This window comes from Sceloporus occidentalis, unplaced genomic scaffold (genome assembly GCF_023333645.1).
Source record: "Sceloporus occidentalis isolate IW3139 unplaced genomic scaffold, rSceOcc1.0.p SCAF_103, whole genome shotgun sequence".
NCBI classification, from domain to species: Eukaryota; Metazoa; Chordata; class Lepidosauria; order Squamata; family Phrynosomatidae; genus Sceloporus; species Sceloporus occidentalis.
In genome coordinates, this window is record NW_028317083.1 from 421,547 (window position 1) to 443,359 (window position 21,813).

At 37.0% G+C, this 21,813-nt stretch overlaps 1 protein-coding gene across 1 annotated transcript in view; it reads left to right on the forward strand.

Moving 5' to 3' along the window:
• Window positions 1-21,813, forward strand: part of LOC149283474 (dynein axonemal heavy chain 3-like) — a 108,863-nt gene that overhangs the window by 71,923 nt on the left and 15,127 nt on the right. The window contains exons 34-50 of the mRNA XM_089497433.1: window positions 2,857-2,991; window positions 3,565-3,676; window positions 3,920-4,161; window positions 4,977-5,077; window positions 5,199-5,304; window positions 8,423-8,552; window positions 9,224-9,460; window positions 9,810-9,913; window positions 10,021-10,315; window positions 11,199-11,378; window positions 11,942-12,065; window positions 12,974-13,130; window positions 13,779-13,922; window positions 15,932-16,598; window positions 16,682-16,847; window positions 17,412-17,628; window positions 19,573-19,755. Of these exons, the coding sequence (XP_089353559.1) occupies window positions 2,857-2,991; window positions 3,565-3,676; window positions 3,920-4,161; window positions 4,977-5,077; window positions 5,199-5,304; window positions 8,423-8,552; window positions 9,224-9,460; window positions 9,810-9,913; window positions 10,021-10,315; window positions 11,199-11,378; window positions 11,942-12,065; window positions 12,974-13,130; window positions 13,779-13,922; window positions 15,932-16,598; window positions 16,682-16,847; window positions 17,412-17,628; window positions 19,573-19,755 (3,300 nt within the window). The remainder of the gene's footprint in view (window positions 1-2,856; window positions 2,992-3,564; window positions 3,677-3,919; window positions 4,162-4,976; window positions 5,078-5,198; window positions 5,305-8,422; window positions 8,553-9,223; window positions 9,461-9,809; window positions 9,914-10,020; window positions 10,316-11,198; window positions 11,379-11,941; window positions 12,066-12,973; window positions 13,131-13,778; window positions 13,923-15,931; window positions 16,599-16,681; window positions 16,848-17,411; window positions 17,629-19,572; window positions 19,756-21,813) is intronic.

The window sequence follows — 21,813 nt, forward strand, 5'->3', positions numbered from 1 at the left end:
TTCTGGTAAGTGAGCAAGGGGTAACTGGCTAGATTCTGGCAGCCTACAAAAAAAAAATAAAAAAAAAAATATATATATATATATAAACTGTATATGATACATGAAATCAAATTATATAGGAAGTGAATCTATGACTTAATATCATTTGTATTTAAAGCATTAGATTGGAGTAACTCATTGCCAGTGTTTAGCTATACTATGCACACATGTCCTGGTTATCATTTAGATCCTCTTGTGCCTGATGATACATCAAATGGAGGGTATCCAACATTATTTTACAGGCTGTGGTTTGATTAATTTAATAAGAATTGCAAAGCCCACTTAAACCTCACAAATGTCGCTTTTTTCTATATACTTTGAGACCTTTGTCCCGATTTCCCACCCCTTTTTTTTCCAGAAGCTCACTATTTTTGTTGTGTACAAGCATCTATGTAATGACTGAATTACTAATTTTTCTCTGAACAATAATGAAAGGCTTTATAGGAGAAATTAGGCAGGATAAGGGCAAATTATTTCAGAAATTATGCAGAGAATCGCCCAAATAGACCAATTCAAAGATGGAACTAGGAGGGGCTGACCGTAAACTTATCTTCCTTAAGTATGGTTATATAGGCAGGTGCCTGATCTATTTTATCGAGAATCACGTACATTTTATAGAAAGAATATTTAATCTGATGCTCGTAGTTATTACTGAAGCCGAACTATCTGATGAAATAATATGTGCTCCTGTTTAAAGCACAATTTTTGCTACAAATTAGGTAAAGCAATGTTTAGCTCGCCACCTGTCATTACATAAGTTAAGATCGGCACTTCTGTGAGGACAAAATAATTACCGGCTGTAAGGGAAAACAGCGAACCTCACATTTACATAAATAACAGCTCAGAAGTGGATATTGTGTGACTCGCCTTATATATATATATATATATATATATATATATATATATATATATATATATATATATATATATATACACATATTATGTTTTTGGATGAAACCTAAATGATGCAATAACAATACTATTTTCTTTTGAGGATATATAATTATTTTTCACCCCTTTTAACATATCAGTACATAAAAAAATTGTAATTACTGCAAACAACACTTAACATTAACAACATCTCAACTGTGTTTCTATGCAACAAACTCTTAAATTGGCTCAGAAAGCAAAGGTAATATTATTCTAATTTCTAAGCCGTAAGGCTTCTAACTTTCATTTATAGTAAAGTGACTGGGTCAGCACAAACGCCTTGGAACACTTTACCTGGTACATGCCAGAACATTAGTAAATTGCTTGCTAGGCTCTCATTACCATGCTTCTGGGTCTCCTTGTGTCAGGAGGTGCTTAATGGATGGTTAATTGGGCTTAATCAGAGAAGCTTCCAATAAACTTTTAAGTGTTCTGTTTTCAAAGAAGTACGACAGAGATGAACGAAACAGACGCTAATCAGTGCTCTTAAAGACTTTGGAGAGACTGAAAAGTTTTAAAAGGAATCACAAAATCAGTTGAACAGTCATTAGCATAACCTACATACATTTTCCTGTTCAAAGTAAAAAGGCGAAAATCAACTTCTGCATAAAAATAGCAATCCCATATAAACACCATAATAACTAACATTACGTGTTTTCATTTGTTTTAAATTTTTTTGAATATATAATGTAATTTTACATGAAAAATATCTTCATCTAATAGCTTCACGTCATTAGAAGTATTGATTTATACTGCCTATTTTACTGGTAGATCTAAACAGGCCAACCAACAAATGCTATTGTTCAGTCCTGGCCTTGGCAATACATTGACAGTAATGTAGGTTAGCATTCATAAAAGCCTGGTTTTATCCTTTTTTGGTCTGTAAGCATCCTTTATCAGCTGACATTGTTAGCAGTCATGTAATGACTTTGGGTGGCTTTTCTTGATCAAACACCACACTGAGCTAATTCTTTATGGCAATGCTAATGAAGTCAGTTCCTCCATAGACTTTCATTAGACTTTCCAGATGGGGATTAACTATGAGCCATTGTAATGTTTGCCACAAGCCAAAGTATACTGTATGTCTAGTAGATTGGGCTAAGATAATAGAGATAGAACACATACAGATGGTGAATATGTAGGCAAAATATGCATTTATGTCATGATTTTTAAACAAACTTATCTTAATTCTGGTTAGGTCTTTCAATATAGGTCCATTAAAAAATGAATGGAATGCCCTATGCTGGAGCATTGGCTTAAACTTCACATTTTCCCACTGCATTTCCATTTTTCAATCACAACACTGTAAGTCTGTGACATGGTGGTAATGTTTCATTAAGTATTCTTGACAAATAAAACAAATCCATAACTCATGCATCTGTCTATAATTTGGTTTACTGGTGCTAACGACCTGGAAAATAAGAGTCAGTGATCTGAGAGATCTCACATCAAGAAATTGTTGAACGGATTTTATTTACATATTTATAACATTAAATTCCACTTCAACCAAATGGATATATGCCGTAATACTAAACAGTCAAAGGACGTGGGTCTGCTTTCCAATGCCATTTATGGATCGCCATCTTTTGGTTTGCAGAATAGGATAATGTTAACCGAAATAAACCGCTGATGTCCACATCTTTAAGAGCATAGTCTGGGCCAGCAGGACACACGTGACCCATAGGGTAAACGTGATATACTACAGCAAGGATGTCAGTCTTCAGGTGATTGAGCTGCCAGCACTCATGATGGGATATTGAGAAAATCCTTCCTGGTTCTGGTCCTTGAGGTCAGGAGTTTGGCACTCTTTTGCCACAGTGTAGAGGAATTAACTGGGTTAATAAGCTGCCACTATTTAGTGTTCACAATTTTGATTTTCTTCTACAGGGCATCATTTCTGATCTTTTTCCTGGAGTGGTCCTTCCCAAGCCAGATTATGACCTGTTTGTCAATGCTGTTAAAGAAAACATTGCAAAACTGAAGTTGCAGCCTGTTCCTTGGTTTATTGGAAAAATAATACAGGTGATGTTATAGATTGACATTTTGTTATTGAGATGATAACATTCTTAATTTCTCCCTTTGCTACTGAAGGAATTTAGTGGGCAAACTCTGAAGATCTTATAGGTTCTGCCTTGATAGTTCTTTCACGCTATCGGTGGAATATATAACTGTATTTCATTTATTGAATTCAGTTGCATTTAGAAGTTTTTGTAAGAATATTAAAAAAAATAAAAATAATAATTGCCTTTGATAGTATTCTGTAGACAGTCCACGAATAGGAAAGTTGATTATGGGAGTAATTCACACGCTGATCTCCCCGCAGGAGACATTGGAATTACCGTATGTATATAACCATCGTGCTATCTCACAAAATTTAAGAGTTAAATAAGTGAGTATTTGCTGTGGCTAAACAAACTCTTTTTAGGCCTAAGGAAGAACTAAATCTATGCTCTCACTGGGAGATCGAGGAATTGTTTTCATGGGAAATTAAATTAATGATACAACACTTCCTAAACAAAAATCACTCCTATACAACCTTAGAGAAATAATGTAGCTAAACCTCTTTACTTTCATTTGATTTTATTTTTACTGTAGATCTATGAAATGATGCTGGTGCGTCATGGATTCATGATCGTTGGAGACCCCATGGGTGGAAAAACATGTACTTATAAAGTGCTAGCAGGAGCGCTTTCTGATTTGTATGCAGGTAAAAGGGCCAGTTGTTTTAAAAGGATGCCATAAGTACGGAGGAAGTAATGAACTCTACTGTTCTAGAAGGTCCCTAAGGCTCAAGGCACAGGCATGGGCAGAGCCCTATAACCAAGGCCCCGGGAATAAAGTGTCCCTCTTTGACCATTAGAAAATGTACGTGTACCTAAATGTTTAGACATACTATATGGGTTTAAATATTTGTATATTTATAGACGTATGTTACACTTTCTTTGTTCAGCTAAATCAATGGATGAATATGCAGTGGATCTTAAAATCATTAACCCAAAAGCCGTTACCATGGGCCAGTTATACGGGTGTTTTGACCCAGTAAGCCATGAGTGGACAGATGGAGTGTTGGCTACTACATTCAGAGACCAGGCATCTTCGACTACAGATGACAGAAAATGGATTATATTTGATGGTCCCGTGGATGCTGTTTGGATTGAAAACATGAACACTGTCCTTGACGACAATAAAAAGGTAACTTTAGAACATGTTCATTATACTGTGAATATCAAGACATGCAGCTAGAGTCAATACAGAGATAAATCTAAAAGAGTGAAAAGGAAAACAATGAGTTAAAACATACATTTTCTCTCAGTGATTTGTGGGTTGGTATTTCTGGGCAAATTTTTGCGCAATATTCCTTTGTTGGTCATTAAACATTACATTATATATATATATATATATATATATATATATATGTATATATATATATATATAGTTTTCAAGATTAATGGCATTAATATATTTTGACCTAATTACCTTGGTGCCGTAGTAATGTTGAAATGATACCATAAGCACCCCTCCTGTTTCCAAAAAACATCTCCTCTACATAAATCAGAAAGAATGTTATGCACATGTAACTCTAGAGAAGGTTAAAATTAAACCTAACTAAATAATGGTATATTACAGAAAAGTTAACAAAGAAAAATGTTTACATAATATAGACAATATTGCATAATATAGATAAGAATAGGTTGAGATGTCATGCTCGCTCTAACAATAAATTACTGTATTTAACGTGATGGAATTTAAATATCAATACAATGGCATATTGGTTAAGAAACCATATCTACTTCCTTACACTTTCGATGACATCAGTAATCTGAATATGATTGATGTTGGCATTTGAATCAATTAGATCACTGAATCTTCATAGTAATGTATCATATAAAATCTATAAGCATTTTAATCCCTGGTGGAATTCAAATTATGAAAAAATCTAAAGTAGCACGACTGGTACACCTGATGCAATTGACACTTTACTGTTGAACATTTTTGTCATGGTTTAGCTTTGCCTCATGAGTGGCGAAATCATACAGATGAATTCAAAAATGATTTTAATCTTTGAGCCTGCTGACCTGGAGCAAGCTTCTCCGGCGACTGTGAGTAGGTAAGTGGCCTTCTCTTCATAGTGTGATGTTAGATAATAATATATAATATATTAACAGTCTGCCAGCTGCAACTTGTGTCATCTGGTGTTTCATCGTTGTGCTTTGTTTTTATTCACCCAGGTGTGGCATGATCTATATGGAACCCCACCAGCTTGGATGGAAGCCTTTGAAAGATTCCTACATGAACACGCTGCCTGCAAACCTCACAGATGACCACAGGGAACTGGTAAGTACGTGAACTGCTTATGATTAATTCAAGCTTGAGCTGACCAAGCGGTGTCAGTGATAATTCATTCCCACCGTAGAGTGCAATTTACTAATTAGGAGAGTAGATATCCGAAGTTCCATTAACTAATAATATCAGGTTTGGATGTAGGTGCTACATTTCTAACTGCTGGAAGCTATTTAGCTCTATAAGCCCAAGAGATATTGGGGTCTTTAGTTGAAGTGGATGTGGATATCATTTATTGGGCCAACATAGAAAAAGATGTAATGTAACATAAATTCTCAGGACCTCAGAGGTCCCTACAGATGGAATGGCAGAATAAGGAGTAGGGAGTCTTAAATACACACAAAACAAATAGAAATCGGTGCATAAAGAGAATTAGTCACTTGCTGATCTCTACAATGAATTATGGCTGCCCTGCATTACGGATATATAGAAGGCTGCATATTTTGTTGTCCTACTTTAATATGAACATATATATATAATGCAGTATGTATATATATATATATATATATATATATAATGCAGTAAGGAACAGTGATAATATCGTTCTGTCTCATTCCCCCACATAGGAGCAGGGTCCTCGTCTCCTTATAGACTTACATCTGTTCAAGTTATTGTTAATTTCTATATTGTCAATTTTGAGGTTTTTGTGTATTTTTTGTATTCTCTTATTGTAATAGTGCTATGAATCTGCTGATTTAAATAGATAAAATGATATAATAAAAAAAAAACAGAACGAAATGCATCTATAATTGGAATAAAGTCGTTTTCTGGGAAATAGAAATTCAGTGCAGGATCACACAGAAGTTCAACAGTTTTGCTGAAAGGGCCAGAAGGAAATGCGCACTTCTCTTCATAGGGTTTAACCTATATGACACTTAAATGTAGCATCAGTCAGTCCATGAGTCAAAAGAATAAAAATAGCAAAATTTCAATGGTGCCCACAAATGGCATACTAAAACCATAAAAATGTATTATTTATTTATTAAAAAAGCAGCATTTCAGGGTGTTTCAGACAGCAATATTTATAAACATATTTTTGCTTTAATTAAATGATTTGCAGTGGTTATGTGAAACCTCACGTCTACCCTGAATCAGATCTGTGGTTTAATAGAAAGTTAGAATGACGGGTAAGGGCTGTAAAATTACATATACAGTGGGGGGGGGGTGCGAGAGGCAAGGAGCAAGTGAGTAGATAAGGCAGGGGGTATGTGTGAATGTATGTATGTATATTAGAAAATAAAATATATGCATAGATGTGTATGTGTGTTACCATGAGTGCATGTGAGCATGAATGTGTATGTGTAAGTGTTTGTGTGTTGGCATTGATGTGTTAGTGTGCTAGCATAGATGTGTATGTGTAAGTGTTTGTGTGCTAGCTTGGATGTGTATGCATAAGTGTTTGTGTGTTTTCATGGTTGTGTAAGTTTTTGTGTGGATGTGTATATGTACATGCTTATATATTAGCATGAATGTGTATGTGTGTGTTAGCATGAATGTGTATGTGTGAACATGATTTTGTATGTATGTAAGTGGTGTGAGAGGGAGTGCGTGTTAGTATGAGTGTGTAAATATAGTGTGTCTTAACGAGTATGAGTAAGTATATGTTTAAGTATGTGTGTTAGCATGAGTATGTAAGTGTATGTACATATGTGTACCAGTGCTTATGTTGGGGAGGGGGGCAAGTTTGTACTTGTCCTCCAGGCCAGAAGGTGAACGCTTTTCCCTAGATGGCAGACATAGAACATGAATATATATATATTTGGCAGTACTAGAAAGCCATCTTGCATATCAAGCCTGACAACCCTCTACCCAAATAATCTAGTGCATTCCTTGATTATATATGCACTTTATTAAACCTTATGTGCAGACTTTTGGTTTACCCTTACCTTTTCTGCCAGAATGTTATTATTTGTACCCAAATAACCTATCATGTTGACATAGCTGCATTTCCTGACTTTTAACTTTAAACAACAAATCATTGCTCTTTGCATTACCTTAGTGTGTTATTGTGGTAAAAAAACCATCTGCATTATCTGTTCCTTAGGAGTAGTGGCATTCATTAAACTGGTGTCTTCACAATTCCCCAATGTCTGCCTAACGTTTTCCAGAAACTCCCACAACTTGTATAAGGATCCTGTGTTTGTGGCCAACCTGTGACCATGAATACTATTTATTAATGAAGAAGATGATTGTGGATTTGATTTCCATTGTAGCCTTACAGTTAGAGCACCTAATCCAATTTTCTTCAACAGTGGGAAGACCAACTATGCTTCAATGCAAAAAAAAACAAAACCCAAATTTATTTATTGACGATAACTAAGCATGCCTCCCAACCTATCAGGTGTCCAAATTGGAACACCTGTCTTGGGGATGGGGGTAGAGGTAGGACTAGTAATGGAAGTAGGAACAGTTAGAGCTGTGACCACCTGCCCACCTCTGCTGAGCATTGCGAGGTGGCCACATGGGACCTGCAATGGAGGTTTATGCGGAAGACGTCCATTGATTTTACAGCTCCCACAGTCAGAAGGGTTCATAGGATCTCCCTTACTGGCCCATCATCCTCACTGCCCCCAAATGCAGCACAGTGGAGCAGCTAGTAAAAACAATAAAATTGGAAAAAATTGTTTAGTTACTCCAACAGTGACTCACACTTTTCAAGAACTATTATGCAGAAGGTTATTCATCTTCTGCAATCAGATGCATAAAACTGAAAGCTGTTATGTATTAAGAGATTGGAGATTTAATCCTGTTATCGGTCTAGAATCATGTTCTTACCTTAATCAACAACAAAAAAGCATCCATTCTCATTTTGAAAATTTAGAGGAAAAGCTGGTTTCCGTCTTTTTAAAATTTTATTTTATAGCCCAATTTAATGTCTGCATCATGCTTTTTTATAGTTTTCCCCTGATTTCACCATTTCACTAAGTTTTACAGAAAGCAAAGTGAATCTTGCCTGACTGATCAGTTTAAAGAACTCCAGCTTTGTCTATTACCACGTAATGACGCATACCACAGACTGCTTTCACTTGGTATTATTGTCTGTTTTGCTTCTCCAGTTCATGTATCAAGCTTTTAGATGATAACATTTCATAACTTTTTATTCTACTTTCAGATTAATGACATGTTTAACTGGCTCGTTCAGCCTTGTTTAGATTTTATTCGCCTTGAATGCAAATTTTTGGTAAAAACATCTCCAATCCACTTGACATATAGCATGATGAGGCTCTACTCTTGTCTGCTTGGTAAGTATCATTGCTCCACTTTTTCTATAAGCCTCATCTTCTAGACTGTATTTTTCTCAATACTTAATATGATTTATTTATAATGCTGCTACGCTTGGATCAGTAAGATATATTTTAATGATTTCGGTATTCTTGAAAAACTCTAAATATACTTGAATATAAGTTATACATACATTGTCATTAAAGCTACTCGGCTGGCAAATCAAGATGCGTGCCTTTTGTCTTCTCCGTATTTACCATACACATTTAGACACTTTAATTATTACATAAATTAGGTACAAACTATTTTGATGGGCTTGAAATTGGTAGATTTACGAAGGGAATCCATTTTACCATTGGCTTTGGGAGGTCCACTTCCGTGAAACTGCTAAAGACCTGTTGAGTAGGGGAGACAGCAGGTGAGATGCACCTACTGGATTACCAAGTTAAGTTGGAAATATACATTGAAAGTTCCGCTTTTAGAAGCTGAGGGTACCACACGTTTTATGCCATATATCCTGTTAAGATTAACACACTTTTTTACATTGAGTGATTATTATAAGCGTTTGACTATGTGGACAGGTACATAACCAGTCAATTTGGCGCCCTTGATCACTGCGTCTAAACTTAGAACTCATCCACCAAAAGTGTGCCTGGTGATAAATATCATTACATATTTTTCTTTAATTTAGATGAAATAAGGAGTTCTGGTGAAGATGATAAAGATCCCATGTCCAGCCAGCAGATCACACTGTGGCTGCAGGGCCTCTTCTTGTTTGCCTTGTTGTGGACAATCGGCGGAACCATAAATGCGGACAGCAGAAAAAAATTTGATGCTTTCTACCGCAACCTTTTAATGGGAATGGATGATCGCCACCCTCGACCCAAGAGTGTAAAACTAACAAAAAACAACTTGTTTCCTGAAAGAGGTATATATGTAGCTACAGGAAACTTTCCATCTGGGAATATTTTCTCCTGAACTAAACAGTAAACTAGCTTAATCATAGAGCTGGTCTGTCTAGGGCTGAACATACAATTTCCAGTTTTCCATGTGATCTTTTGTCTAGCACAAATATAGGGGTCTATTTAAGATGTCTAGAAAAAAAGGCCGGCTAAGGGACCGGTCACAGAAAATATAGGCTATTTTTAGTCTTGAAACCTTTTAGGACCCATTATTTCTCATGTAGTTAAATACATCACGCCTGAAGGGTTACCTGTTTATGGAAAAACACATTTCCATTTAAAAATAAAATACTAATGCCCTTCTCTATCATCTAGGAAGTGTGTACGACTTTTATTTCCACAAACAAGCTAGTGGACAGTGGAATACGTGGACAGATTACATAACTGCAGAAGAAATGACAATCTCTCCATCAGCCAAAGTAAGAGATGATTATCTATAGTGAATCGCTTGAGTAAGCTTTTTTTTCCCCATAGAGCTTTGCAGTGTGTACTTGCAACAAGTTAATATATATTAATTTACCTTTAGGTATCAGATCTCATTATCCCGACAATGGAAACGGCAAGGCAGACATTTTTTCTGAAAACATACTTAGATCATTCAATTCCTACATTGTTCGTTGGGCCAACTGGAACCGGTAAATCTGCGATAACCAACAGCTTCTTAATAAAACTCCCGAAACAAAAGTACGTTGCAAACTGCATCAACTTCTCAGCAAGAACAACAGCCAACCAGACCCAAGATATTATCTTTTCTAAGTTAGATCGGAGAAGAAAGGGTCTCTATGGACCTCCCATGGGAAAGAAGGCTGTGGTATTTGTGGGTAAGAGATGCTGTGTCTTTTTTCCAAATGTATTTTCATTTATTATTGTATAAGTAGCATTATTCTATGTTAGAAAGATCCATGTATAACTAGCGATTCAGGTGTAATATTGGAAAAGTGGTCTTATCGCCACTTTCAAAAATGTTTCACGCTGGACTGTTTCATTGGTTGAAATGTACATTTTCATGATTTTGCATTTGTTTGGTTTACAATTTGGAGAAGATGATGCGTTTCAAAAATTAGAACCAATCAGCTTCTTCCAAAGGGGAACATTAGCTTAAAAGGGGAGAAAAGGTTCCATGGGATGAAAACATCAGCCAGATCCCAAGAGCAGGGCGTTATGGTGGCTACTTTCATGGTAAACATATAATGCAGGTTTCTAATACATATATATTTCTTATTTAAATCTGTAAAAAAATATTAAGTTAGTGTGCTGAACTATAAAACCTAGGATTCGAGAAAGTGACAGTTCTGTTTTAATGGAAATATATAAGAAATAAATTGCCTTTGTGTTATTCACCTGATGGTTTCATGATTGTGTCATGTAGCCAGGGAGTATGATGAATGTTTTTTTCTCTGCTATAATCTAGAAACTAGAATCTCCTATTGCCCAGCAGTAAGCATTAATCCAAATCCTTTTAGAATGGGAGGAACATTACAATTCCTAGCTAAATCATGTGAATAACTTGATTTTAAGGATATAACATTGGGAATGTTTCATTACTTTACTTTAAAAAGTCCTGTCACAAAAAACATGTTTTGCAGGGCTCTATGGTGTCACCCGGTTATGGTTTGGTAAAATTATTTCTTATGAACAATTACAGCCGGTTTTCCAAGAAGCTGAGATTACTAATGTAGCTCTGGCCTTTGATTTTGTCTTCAGATGATCTTAACATGCCAGCAAAAGAGGTATATGGAGCCCAACCCCCCATTGAACTACTGCGGCAGTGGATAGACCATGGGCACTGGTATGACAGAAAGGACACATCACGACTAGACATAGTGGATGTACTGCTAGTGTCAGCAATGGGACCCCCTGGTGGTGGGAGGAATGATATTACAGGTAAGAAGATTACTTGGTTTATTTGGACACAGTGGCTACACAGAACCTCCACCAAAAGGTGGTATGTACATGTATGTATTTAAAAAAAAAAGCATGATGTGTTTCTGCCCCAAGCAGAGAGCAAAGACTTTATAAACTTACTAAAGAAAGAAATAGAGTATTTTTCAGAGGTAACCATGTGTGGACATACTACAGAGATCTCAAAGAGACCAAAACCTGAGACCTCAAGCTCGTCTTACAAAATATCCTTCTTTTCCCATTGAGTATTCTTATGGTGTTTCCATAGGGCAGGTGGGCAGTCTGCCTCTGCTCTTAACCATTTTTATGTAGCACAAATATGTTAAATCACTTCTTCCTGGCAACCTTTTCAGCAGCTCATTTTGTGATATTGATAAATAGACCATAGGCTGTCTCGGCCTTGCTTATGGGTGGTAATAACTCAAAGAACCCAAACGTTTGGAAAGCCTTTATAGTTCTTGTTCCTTCTCATAATATTTAACAAAGGGAAGTATCGAGCCATTACTTGTATTTTCTTAACTTTCCTTCTCCTATCTCTTCCACAGGCCGCTTCACACGCCACTTAAACATTGTTTCCATAAATGCTTTTGACGATGAAACCTTAACTAAAATATTTGGCTCTATAGCTGACTGGCACTTCAGCAAAGGATTTGATATATCATTCTTAAGGTAATGCAATGTTCCCATGTGTCAAAAAAGAAGAGATTTGGGTGCCAGTGACTCTGTGGGTACCAATCATTGGTTCAATTCCAATACTTTTTGGTTATTCATCACAAATTGTAACTTAAAAATGCTGCACTTTACTGATTCTTAATTAAGACCTATGACATAAAGAATACAATACACTAAACTCTAAATCATGAAAGGCTGATTATATGCTGTGCTTTTAAGACAAATACAAAGACACATGTGTATTTATATGACTAGTCATTCCTACTTTTAGAATTCAGTTTTAGGAATCACTGCATTCAGAACATTAAAGGAGCAATGGGGAATATGTATAAAATGTTTTAAAAACAGCTATATGTAGAATAGAATACTCCATTTGTGGCTTTCCTTATAAGGCAAATTTAAACCAAGCGACTTTTTATACTTAATTCCTATGCTATGCATTTGTTAGTCTGTACTTCCCACAACACAACATGAGGCATGTTTATACTGAACGTTATTGACTCTTTATGACGGCACGAACAATCAGGTACTGATGGGAGCTACTCTCTAGAGCATGGCTTACTCAATATCTAAAGAAGGGAGTAGTGTACAAACTCTTGAGTTTTGCCTGTAGCCACCAGGAACCAAAAGCTATAAAGAATGTGAGAGCTCTAGGGAACCAACCTTTATAAGCTCCCATGTATGGTGTATGGATTGGTTCCAGTGTAATTTATAATAAAAAAGAAATGTCAAACATGGGTAAAATGTTTAAAATATGTTATCTCCCTAACATTCCCCAAAAAAGTCATTACAGGTTGACTATAATTAAATGGTTTGAGACCCATGTTTTATAATATTTTATAACTGATCTTAGTCTACGCACTACAAAACAATGCTTAAATGAAATTGAATTTGTTTGATTGCAGGACGGGCAAACTCATGATTCAGGCTACCATGGCAATTTACAAATCCGCTGTTGAAAAATTTCTTCCAACACCATCCAAATCCCACTATGTCTTCAACCTGCGTGACTTTTCCCGTGTCGTGCGAGGAGTACTACTCTGTCCCCACACCCACTTGCAGGTAAATATGGTTACATTCGCATATATAGTAGTAGAAGTATTATTAAACACTCATCTACAGACACCAGACAAGTCAGAAGGCTTGTTGTTCCCCAGAAATCTCATGGTGCTTTCACAACCACAAGGGATTCTGGGTAGGTGCATGCAAATAAGGTTAACAATTATCACCTTTTGCCTCTATATCCACTTTATACATGGATCCCTTGAAAGTAATTGCCCGCTGTACAGGACAGCCTTTAGACAAAACTCAGGAAGAGGTGCAATAGCCAGATCACCACTCAAAGAAAGCTGTTTCGTCCTTTATGGGACTCGTCATAATGCTCCTGTCAAGTGGTGAGCGTTAAGGACATTTCCTCAGAAATGCTCTTTATGGGTAAATCCTACTTCTTTGTTTTCTGTTCCATTTGTCGAAAATAAATTACTCAATAACTCAGCAGGTAGACAGTTATAGAAAATATTACATGTGCATTGAGTCACAAACTAGAATAATTTAGTAATTCTAATAGCATAGAACCCCCAACTTTAATTGATCAGAATTCATACTTTAGGTCACAATTTACAAGTCGAGACACAAACAAGAAGTAGAATCTATCGAAAAATGTCATATCGCTGAGCGTTCTAAATTATATCTATTTTTTATTGATTTCAGGACAGTGACAAACTTATTAGACTTTGGATCCATGAAGTGTACCGTGTTTTTTATGACCGCTTGACGGACCCCGGGGATCGGCAATTATTTTTCAACATGGTGAAAGAGACAACATCCAATTGTTTCAAGCAGAATGTTGACAAAGTATGTACATGTTTGCATGTGTATAAATAAATAGGTCGTTCCCTGATAGATTAATATAATATGTTAACAACACAGATATTTTGAAGAGCAGAAACTATATGATGAGATGTCTCTAAATGTGATTTCATATAATGCAAGGGTAGTGATAAATATTACTTGTTAGGCTCTTAATTAACTAATTAACTAAGTTATTTCCCCTTATTTTAACAAGACCTCAAGGACAGGCGTAGAATAGAGACGTTATTGTCTTTGCATAGTTTGTTATTGTCTTGTGCATGCATCACAGCGATCTAATTACAAAGGCTACCATTATATTATCCAACCTCTGCACAATTCTCCAGTCACTGTTCAATTACCGTATATCTCCTATCTGAATGACCATGTCAGTCTCATTACCAATGGCTAAACGAGAGCCTTTAACCTGAAGCATGTCCAATCATATGTGTGGCTTCTTCCAGGGTGAGATAATGACAGACTTGGACCATGAAGATTAACTCACCTTCCGTTGGTCACAGTTTCTCTATTTATTGGGTGGAGATACAACCTTCACTAATTACCTAGATGAAGGGTGTACAGGGTTAGGAGCCATGGCTACCTAAGTCCTTGAATTTGTCTAGTCCTGACTTATTATTCCGTGAGTACTAGATTTCTGGGGGTTATTTATAAAAATAAAAAAAACATCCACCAATGAACTTGGTAATAAATATATAGTCCGAATAGAGAGAATATCCCGAGATTCTATCCACGTAATTTCCATTTTCTTTGTTGGTGTGTTCTTTTTGGAACTGGTTCCTCCGTGCTCTGTATATGTCTGCACTGAAAACTTTAATAATTCTAACAGTAACTGCAAAAACCCATCCATCAGCTTGATATTTGGGGGTTATTGTTTTTTAACTATGGAGAGCTATAGGTAAATTTAGCTTACTGCAAAGTATACTAGATCAACGCTCTTCTATAGTCTGGAGCTTCTTTCCATAAGATTAATAGCATGGCATCTTGGTAATGATGTTCACAAATCATGTTCATCGCTTGCTCAGGGAGTATTTATCAAGCATACATGTCCATTTAAAAAAATGTGTCTTCTTTTGGCAATGGCCCACCTAAAGTTGGGTGCATTCTGTATTGATGAATTGCCTTTTACTTTTTGTTCATGATGCTGAATATCGTTCCTGTAATAATGTCCTAAATTGGTATTGAGTACCAGCTTTATTAAAAAAACCTACACATCATAAACATTTCACATTTCAGGTTTTCACTATTGAATGAGCAAGCGTGGGGAAAGAGACACGGCTCTCTTGCACCATCATGCCGCTCACTAACAGCAAGGGAGGCGTGGGATAAAGGGCCATTGTACCCCCATTGGTGTTATGGTCCAATCGCAACTTCATTTGTTGCAACCACACAGATAAGACCACCATGTTCAACCTATCTAAAATATTTCTATTGGCCTTGATCCTCACAGAGGGAAACAAGTTCCTCTTTTAAACCACTTTTGCCTCACATCTTTACAACCCCAAGGGCAACTATTTGCCAAAAATGAATCCAGCAATGGCTTCTGTAGTTACACCATTGCCTTGAGATCAGGTGGTACTCTACTCTATTTACTTATTTTGCTGGAGTATGTTTTTTTCTGTAACTGGTCCAGTCAGAGATGTGTTATGGGTGTTATGAAACCCATTCTTGGGTTAGAATTGGGGAAATCGTGGACCCAGTTGTTGGGTGTTATGCTCAATCATAGCTACATCTTAGACGTTAGCACAAAGTGAAACAAAGGGAGAAGGTCCCATGTGATAAACTAGAATATGTTTGCTATAATATCAGATAACAAAATTAGAGTAATTGTGCATTTATATCCTGGACAAACCATAATCTCTTATTATTTATGACTGTGTTGTACTACCAGAATTAACAGTATATTTATGATCATGAAAAGTGTCATATTTACCTTGCCAGCTCCTAAATAGGAGCTTTAGGTAGAAGTTACAAATGTTATTTCTTGTCTTTATCAGGTTCTTAGCCATTTGGCACCTACTGGAAAAGTGGTTGATGATAATATTCGAAGCCTTTTCTTTGGAGATTATTTCAAGCCTGATAGTGAGATTAAAGTATATGATGAAATCACTGACTTAAAACAACTAACCTCAGTCATGGAATACTATCTGGATGAATTTAATAATATCAGCAAAGCTCCAATGTCTTTGGTAATGTTTAAATTTGCCATTGAACATATCTCGAGGATCTGTCGAGTGTTGAAACAAGACAATGGTCACCTGCTGTTGGTTGGAATCGGTGGAAGTGGCCGGCAGAGTGCTACTAAACTGGCCACGTTTATGAACTCCTTCGAGCTCTTTCAAATTGAGATTACAAAGAACTATACTGTTACAGAGTGGCGTGATGATGTCAAGAAAATGATGTTGCAAGCTGGAGTTGCTGGCAAAAACACAGTTTTCCTTTTTTGTGATAACCAAATCAAGGATGAGATATTTGTAGAGGATATAAACATGCTTTTAAACACAGGGGATGTCCCTAATATATTTCCAGCCGATGAGAAGGCAGACATCGTTGATAAAATGCAATCCATAGCAAGGACAGAAGGCAGAAAAATTGAAGCCACTCCAATGGCCATGTACAATTTCTTCATTGAAAGAGTGAGAGCCAATTTACACATAGTACTGGGTAAGAATACATGAAATGTTGACTCGTAGATATGCCTAATGGGTATTATGTATGTGCATAATAGCATTTCTGTTTTCTTCTAGCAATGAGTCCCATTGGAGACGCATTTCGCAATCGACTACGCATGTTCCCTTCACTAATAAACTGCTGCACCATCGACTGGTTTCAAACCTGGCCAACAGATGCCCTGGAAATGGTGGCAAATAAGTTTCTGGAAGATGTACCTCTGGATGATGAAATTAGGAAAGAGTACGTTTTTCATACCACGTTAATTTTTGTAATCTTACAATGGAGATTGGTGTCAGCTACTAACATGGATATGAAGCTTGAGTCAGCAAAGTACTTAATTGCCAACGAAAGCGATCAGTAGACGATAATTACAAGGAGGCATGTCAGCAACAGAGTAATAATTTTAAACACTGGGAATACATTTCTACTTCATTAGCAAAATCTATTATGGTAATTTTGTTTCATAGAAAACTGGGAATGTAAAATCAGAGAGTTGATATTGTTTGACCCAGTTAGTCTCGGTTGGGTAAGGTTTAATGTATTCAATTTACCTTTTGGATCGGAGTGTTTCTCTGTTACGGGGGGGCTAATGCATGAAAGGGATACACACTTTTATTTGCTTTATGGTCTATCTTTATGCAATTACTGTATGTATTGAAGATACTTTTTTGGCATATGTATATAAGTACTTATATACATATGCCAAAAAAGTAACTCTGTGCTTTCCCCAAACATATTTTGGTACTATCATACTATGTGAGGGTTATTGGTGTTGTAATGCTAAATTCACTTGTCATTTTGTAGAGTGGTCTCCATGTGCAAGTATTTCCAAGAAAGTGTGAAAGATCTGTCAGACAGCTATTACAACACTTTAAGAAGACATAATTATGTCACCCCAACCTCCTACTTGGAATTGATCCTGACTTTCAAGACACTGCTAAACAGCAAACGACATGAGGTGGACACCATGAGAAATCGTTACCTTGTTGGTTTGGAGAAACTTGAGTTTGCATCATCACAAGTAAGTTTCTAAAGACTATTAGTATGATGATGAGACACAGAGAAAATAATAGGAGACTCGTGTATTATACTGACTCAAATTTCCCCCACTCACATGCATACATGTGTCAATATATGCAATTGTTTTAGGTATAGTTGTGTACAACAGGATTAGAACGCTTGTGTTAATGGTGGTGTGGATTGTAAACTCCCCAGGGGTCCTACTTGGCTCTGGTTGTTAGATCCCACCTACCTTTGCTCGAATTGCACCAGCTGCAGACGCCCAACCATGATGCAGATGTTTGGGGCAACAGTCATGTATCTGAAGCTCAGATGTCACCATGGACTCTTTTAATGTTAAGGAAATATACCATAGAAGACTATGGACTGTGGTGTTCTGGGTACCGCTTCAGATCTCCAGGAACATACCTTTGTATTGTTTGTTACTATGTAGGAAGACTGTGCTTACACTCTTTCAACTTACGTTACTTTTTTCTGGAATATAACTTCATATAAGCATGAAGATTGCCTCCACAAAACTTTACTCATGCTGATTTCAGCACCATTCATCTATTTCATATGAATTATTTATTTGAAACTCAGCAGGCCTGTTCCCTAGTCAACAAATAAATAACATTAGTAAAAATATAGATTTTATCATGCCGAGTATAAAGATTTGGGCTGTCAGAATAACATAATCAATTAAAGGAGCAGTACAAACAAAAGTACATGTGGTCTTCTGCCAATATGTATCAAAATAGTTTTTATTCCATTAAATTGTCTTTTTTCAACCTTATTTTAGCTGATGTAGCTTCCCTTCTTTATATATGTACGTAAGGGTACAAAAAGCAGTAAAGGGAAAATAGCGGCTCCATCTGGCACCGGCCCATAGGGCATTAGCCATTTTGCCAAATGGCCAGTACGGGCCTTTCTGCACACCATTATGGAAATTACATGGCTGATGAAGGATTCTGGGCACATGGCCTTACAAGGGGAGGGACTGGTAATTCAGCATCGTGCAAATAGTCAACGTGCATTGAAGGATCCAACTGCACATGGCCACTAATATACATAGCAGCTAGTCTTAGTTCATTCACGCAGTAGGTCGGTCATCGGTTTCTGGCACTTTTCACAGGTAAGCAGTAATATTACTCCTCAATCCATCATAGGAGGTATAACAAATGTTATCAATATATCCATACCCGGGAACTTCAGACCATAGTCTACACAGAGATCCCTCTTCTGAGAGTATGGCTTCATGGGGGTACTGGACAGGTCTAGCCATAGGAGGGCTAGGGATAGCCACAGAAAAAGACAGCACTATCCCCAGTTAACACTACATGGGCTGTGAGTGGGAGAAGAACTTGATGAAAAGTGGACATGGCTAAGCATTGCTCCTCTGCCGCTGTGAAAGAGGACACTGACCTGGAGACCTCAGGGAAGCTGCACTGTCTCCGTAGACTCCATGTCCATTATCTGCATGTGAGCTCATCACTGTCAAAGATTACAACACAAAGAGGGCAGGTAGTGGCGGGTGCTGACCTCCCTCATCCAGAGAACAAAAAGTTTACACTCAGACGTTCTGGGCAAACCCCAAGAGTTCACTGGTATGATCAACAGGATTCTGATAATGCCATATCCCTGAATTTCATGATTATTTCATTAAGTGAATTGTGAAAAGTGATTCTCACAAAGCATTACCCCTGAGTTCTGTCATTGTCTTTTCTTTACTGTGAACATGACATGTATATAACACTTGCCCCAGATTCTATGAGTAATCTCCGTACTGTAGAACATCTTTTGTTTTAATAATTAAGGTGTGAAATCTGAGTATGTGGATTCACTTTGTTGTGTTTCGCTCTTATACCTAATGAAATTTAATGATTCCCGTTGTAGACTTCACTATGAACTCTTCACACACAATGCTGCCGCTAATCATTGCTCTTTCTCGTCTAATTTACATTAGGTGTCGGTTATGCAAAAAGACCTTACGGCACTTCAGCCCGAATTGATTAAAACATCAGCAGAAACAGAGAAAATGATGCTCAAGATCGAGAAAGAGACTGTGGATGTCGACGCTAAAAGGGAACTTGTATCAGCAGATGAAAAGGTGGCTAATGAAGCCGCTGCAGCTTCTCAAGCCATCAAGGTAACGCTGCTTTAGAACACCGTCACAGTTCTCTTTCTCGTCACCCTTACTGCTTCAAAGTGGTGTGTCCTACGCAGCGGCGCAGGTCAAAATAAGCCTGCCGGCTCTACACAGCTGTTTTCACTGCACTTAACAGTATCTCTATAGGCCGATAATAAAGGATCCATGATGGCTTAAAGATGCTTTTCCATTTAGCCAAAACATCAGTTTCTCTGTAACATGTTAAGCAAATAAAACTTAGCAATTCAGTCTTTTTATTGTGTGTTCTGAAAGCATAATCACGTATAAATATTGCAGAAGCATTCAGAAGCTTCTATGGCAACAGCCTATTAGTGCCTGCTTTTGTTTCACATGACAAATGTGACCAGCAATAATGAAAAAAAAATATCTTAGCCTAAATCGGTTTTCTGCTTTCCTTACTGATCGATCCAAAATTCAGGAATATATATATACATACCTGGGCACTCCCACTGGAGTCTCTGGCTAAAGCCCCACTTTCCAAGGTCTCCAGGTGAGCTTCTTCTGCCTCTGAGTAGATGAGATGTTCTGCCTTCTCCCCGTCCCCTTCTCCCCACCCAGTTCCCTCCAACCAAAAGCTGTCTGGGTTTCGCTATATTGGATGTGTTGCTATTCAGACCCCCTACACAAAGCTGCTCCGGCGCTGAGAGTAGCCAACTCCAGAAGACAATGTCAATTTTCTCTTCTTCTCAAATAAATGGTTCTATACTTAGCCAAACAATATGTGCCATGTTAGTGTAGCAAGTGGAACCTTTACTGTGAGGTCTGGTTCTACATTGTGAAAGAAGTTGCAATATTCCAAAGTAGAAAGAATTGTCAGAAAAATGATGTGAACATAAAAACACGGTCATTTATTTGGGGTGCAATATTCCTCAGAACCAAGACTAGTGAATGTAAGGAGTCTTTTAAACAATAATGTAACGTAAAAACATCTGCGACCCCCAGCCACCCCGTACCCTCTATTCTATCCTAAGATAATAAAGGCAGCCATGCATTTTTAATGCTTACCTAGGAAGGTGTTGAGTCCGGTGCATGATTTCCAGAATGCAGACTAAGTCCAAACATGCTAAAATAATAAGCTTATACTAGGCTGTGTTATGGTCTGCATTATTTAAATGTAAAATATTAGATATTCTATCGCAGCTGTTCTTTGGAGATTCTCTTCTGATCAAAGTGCTAAATTTAAAGCTGCAACAGTCAATTGCTTTCCATAACAGTTTTGACACCTTTAGAACTTTGCCCTAGAATTCCTCCTTATAAATATGGCCAAGGTTTTATAGGCAACAGCCAGTCTATTCTTAGCTTTATATATATTTAAAAACAATCAACCAGCAGGCCTATCAGCTTTGGGTTACTGCGCATGCATACAAGCACACGGAAGCTCAAGTCGTGCATGTCAGTTGAACTACGTTTGATAAAAGGGGATTGTGTTGCTTACTTGTGTTAAAAAGAGGGTAATGAAAGAGAAGTCCCATTGCAACTGCTGTTAAGAATAAATGCATACCGGATATATCTTTAGATGCATTAAAGTTCTCTGATGTCTATTAAAACAGACTCGAAAGTCTAATATAGAGAGCGGAATGTCCCTTTAAGCCCATTACTTCATTGCATCAGTATTAATGTTTTTATTATTATCATGTGTTAGATCACTCATGTCCGTAGAACTGCTAGTTAAGTCCAATATTCGTTTAGTTTTCAGCATTGCCTTTATGCTGCTGATGTGTCTTTCTGCTTCTATCACATACATTAATAATGTTCGGTGTCAATCCTTATCCAACCTCATTGGACTGAATGAACAGCATGACATATATATATTTTTTACATCAAACTATGACAGATTCTTGGTCTTCTGTTTTTTCTTCTAAAAGAGCATCACCGTCAGATAAAAATGGCTACATTTTCTGTAATGATTATTTAACAGACAGGATTTATCAGCTAAAGTTTATCTGAAATAAAGTTCATGTCAGGTGTTCTTGTCAATTTGTCCTCTCATGTTACCATCATTTCGGTTAAGTTGCAAGTTGTAAAATGTAACACATG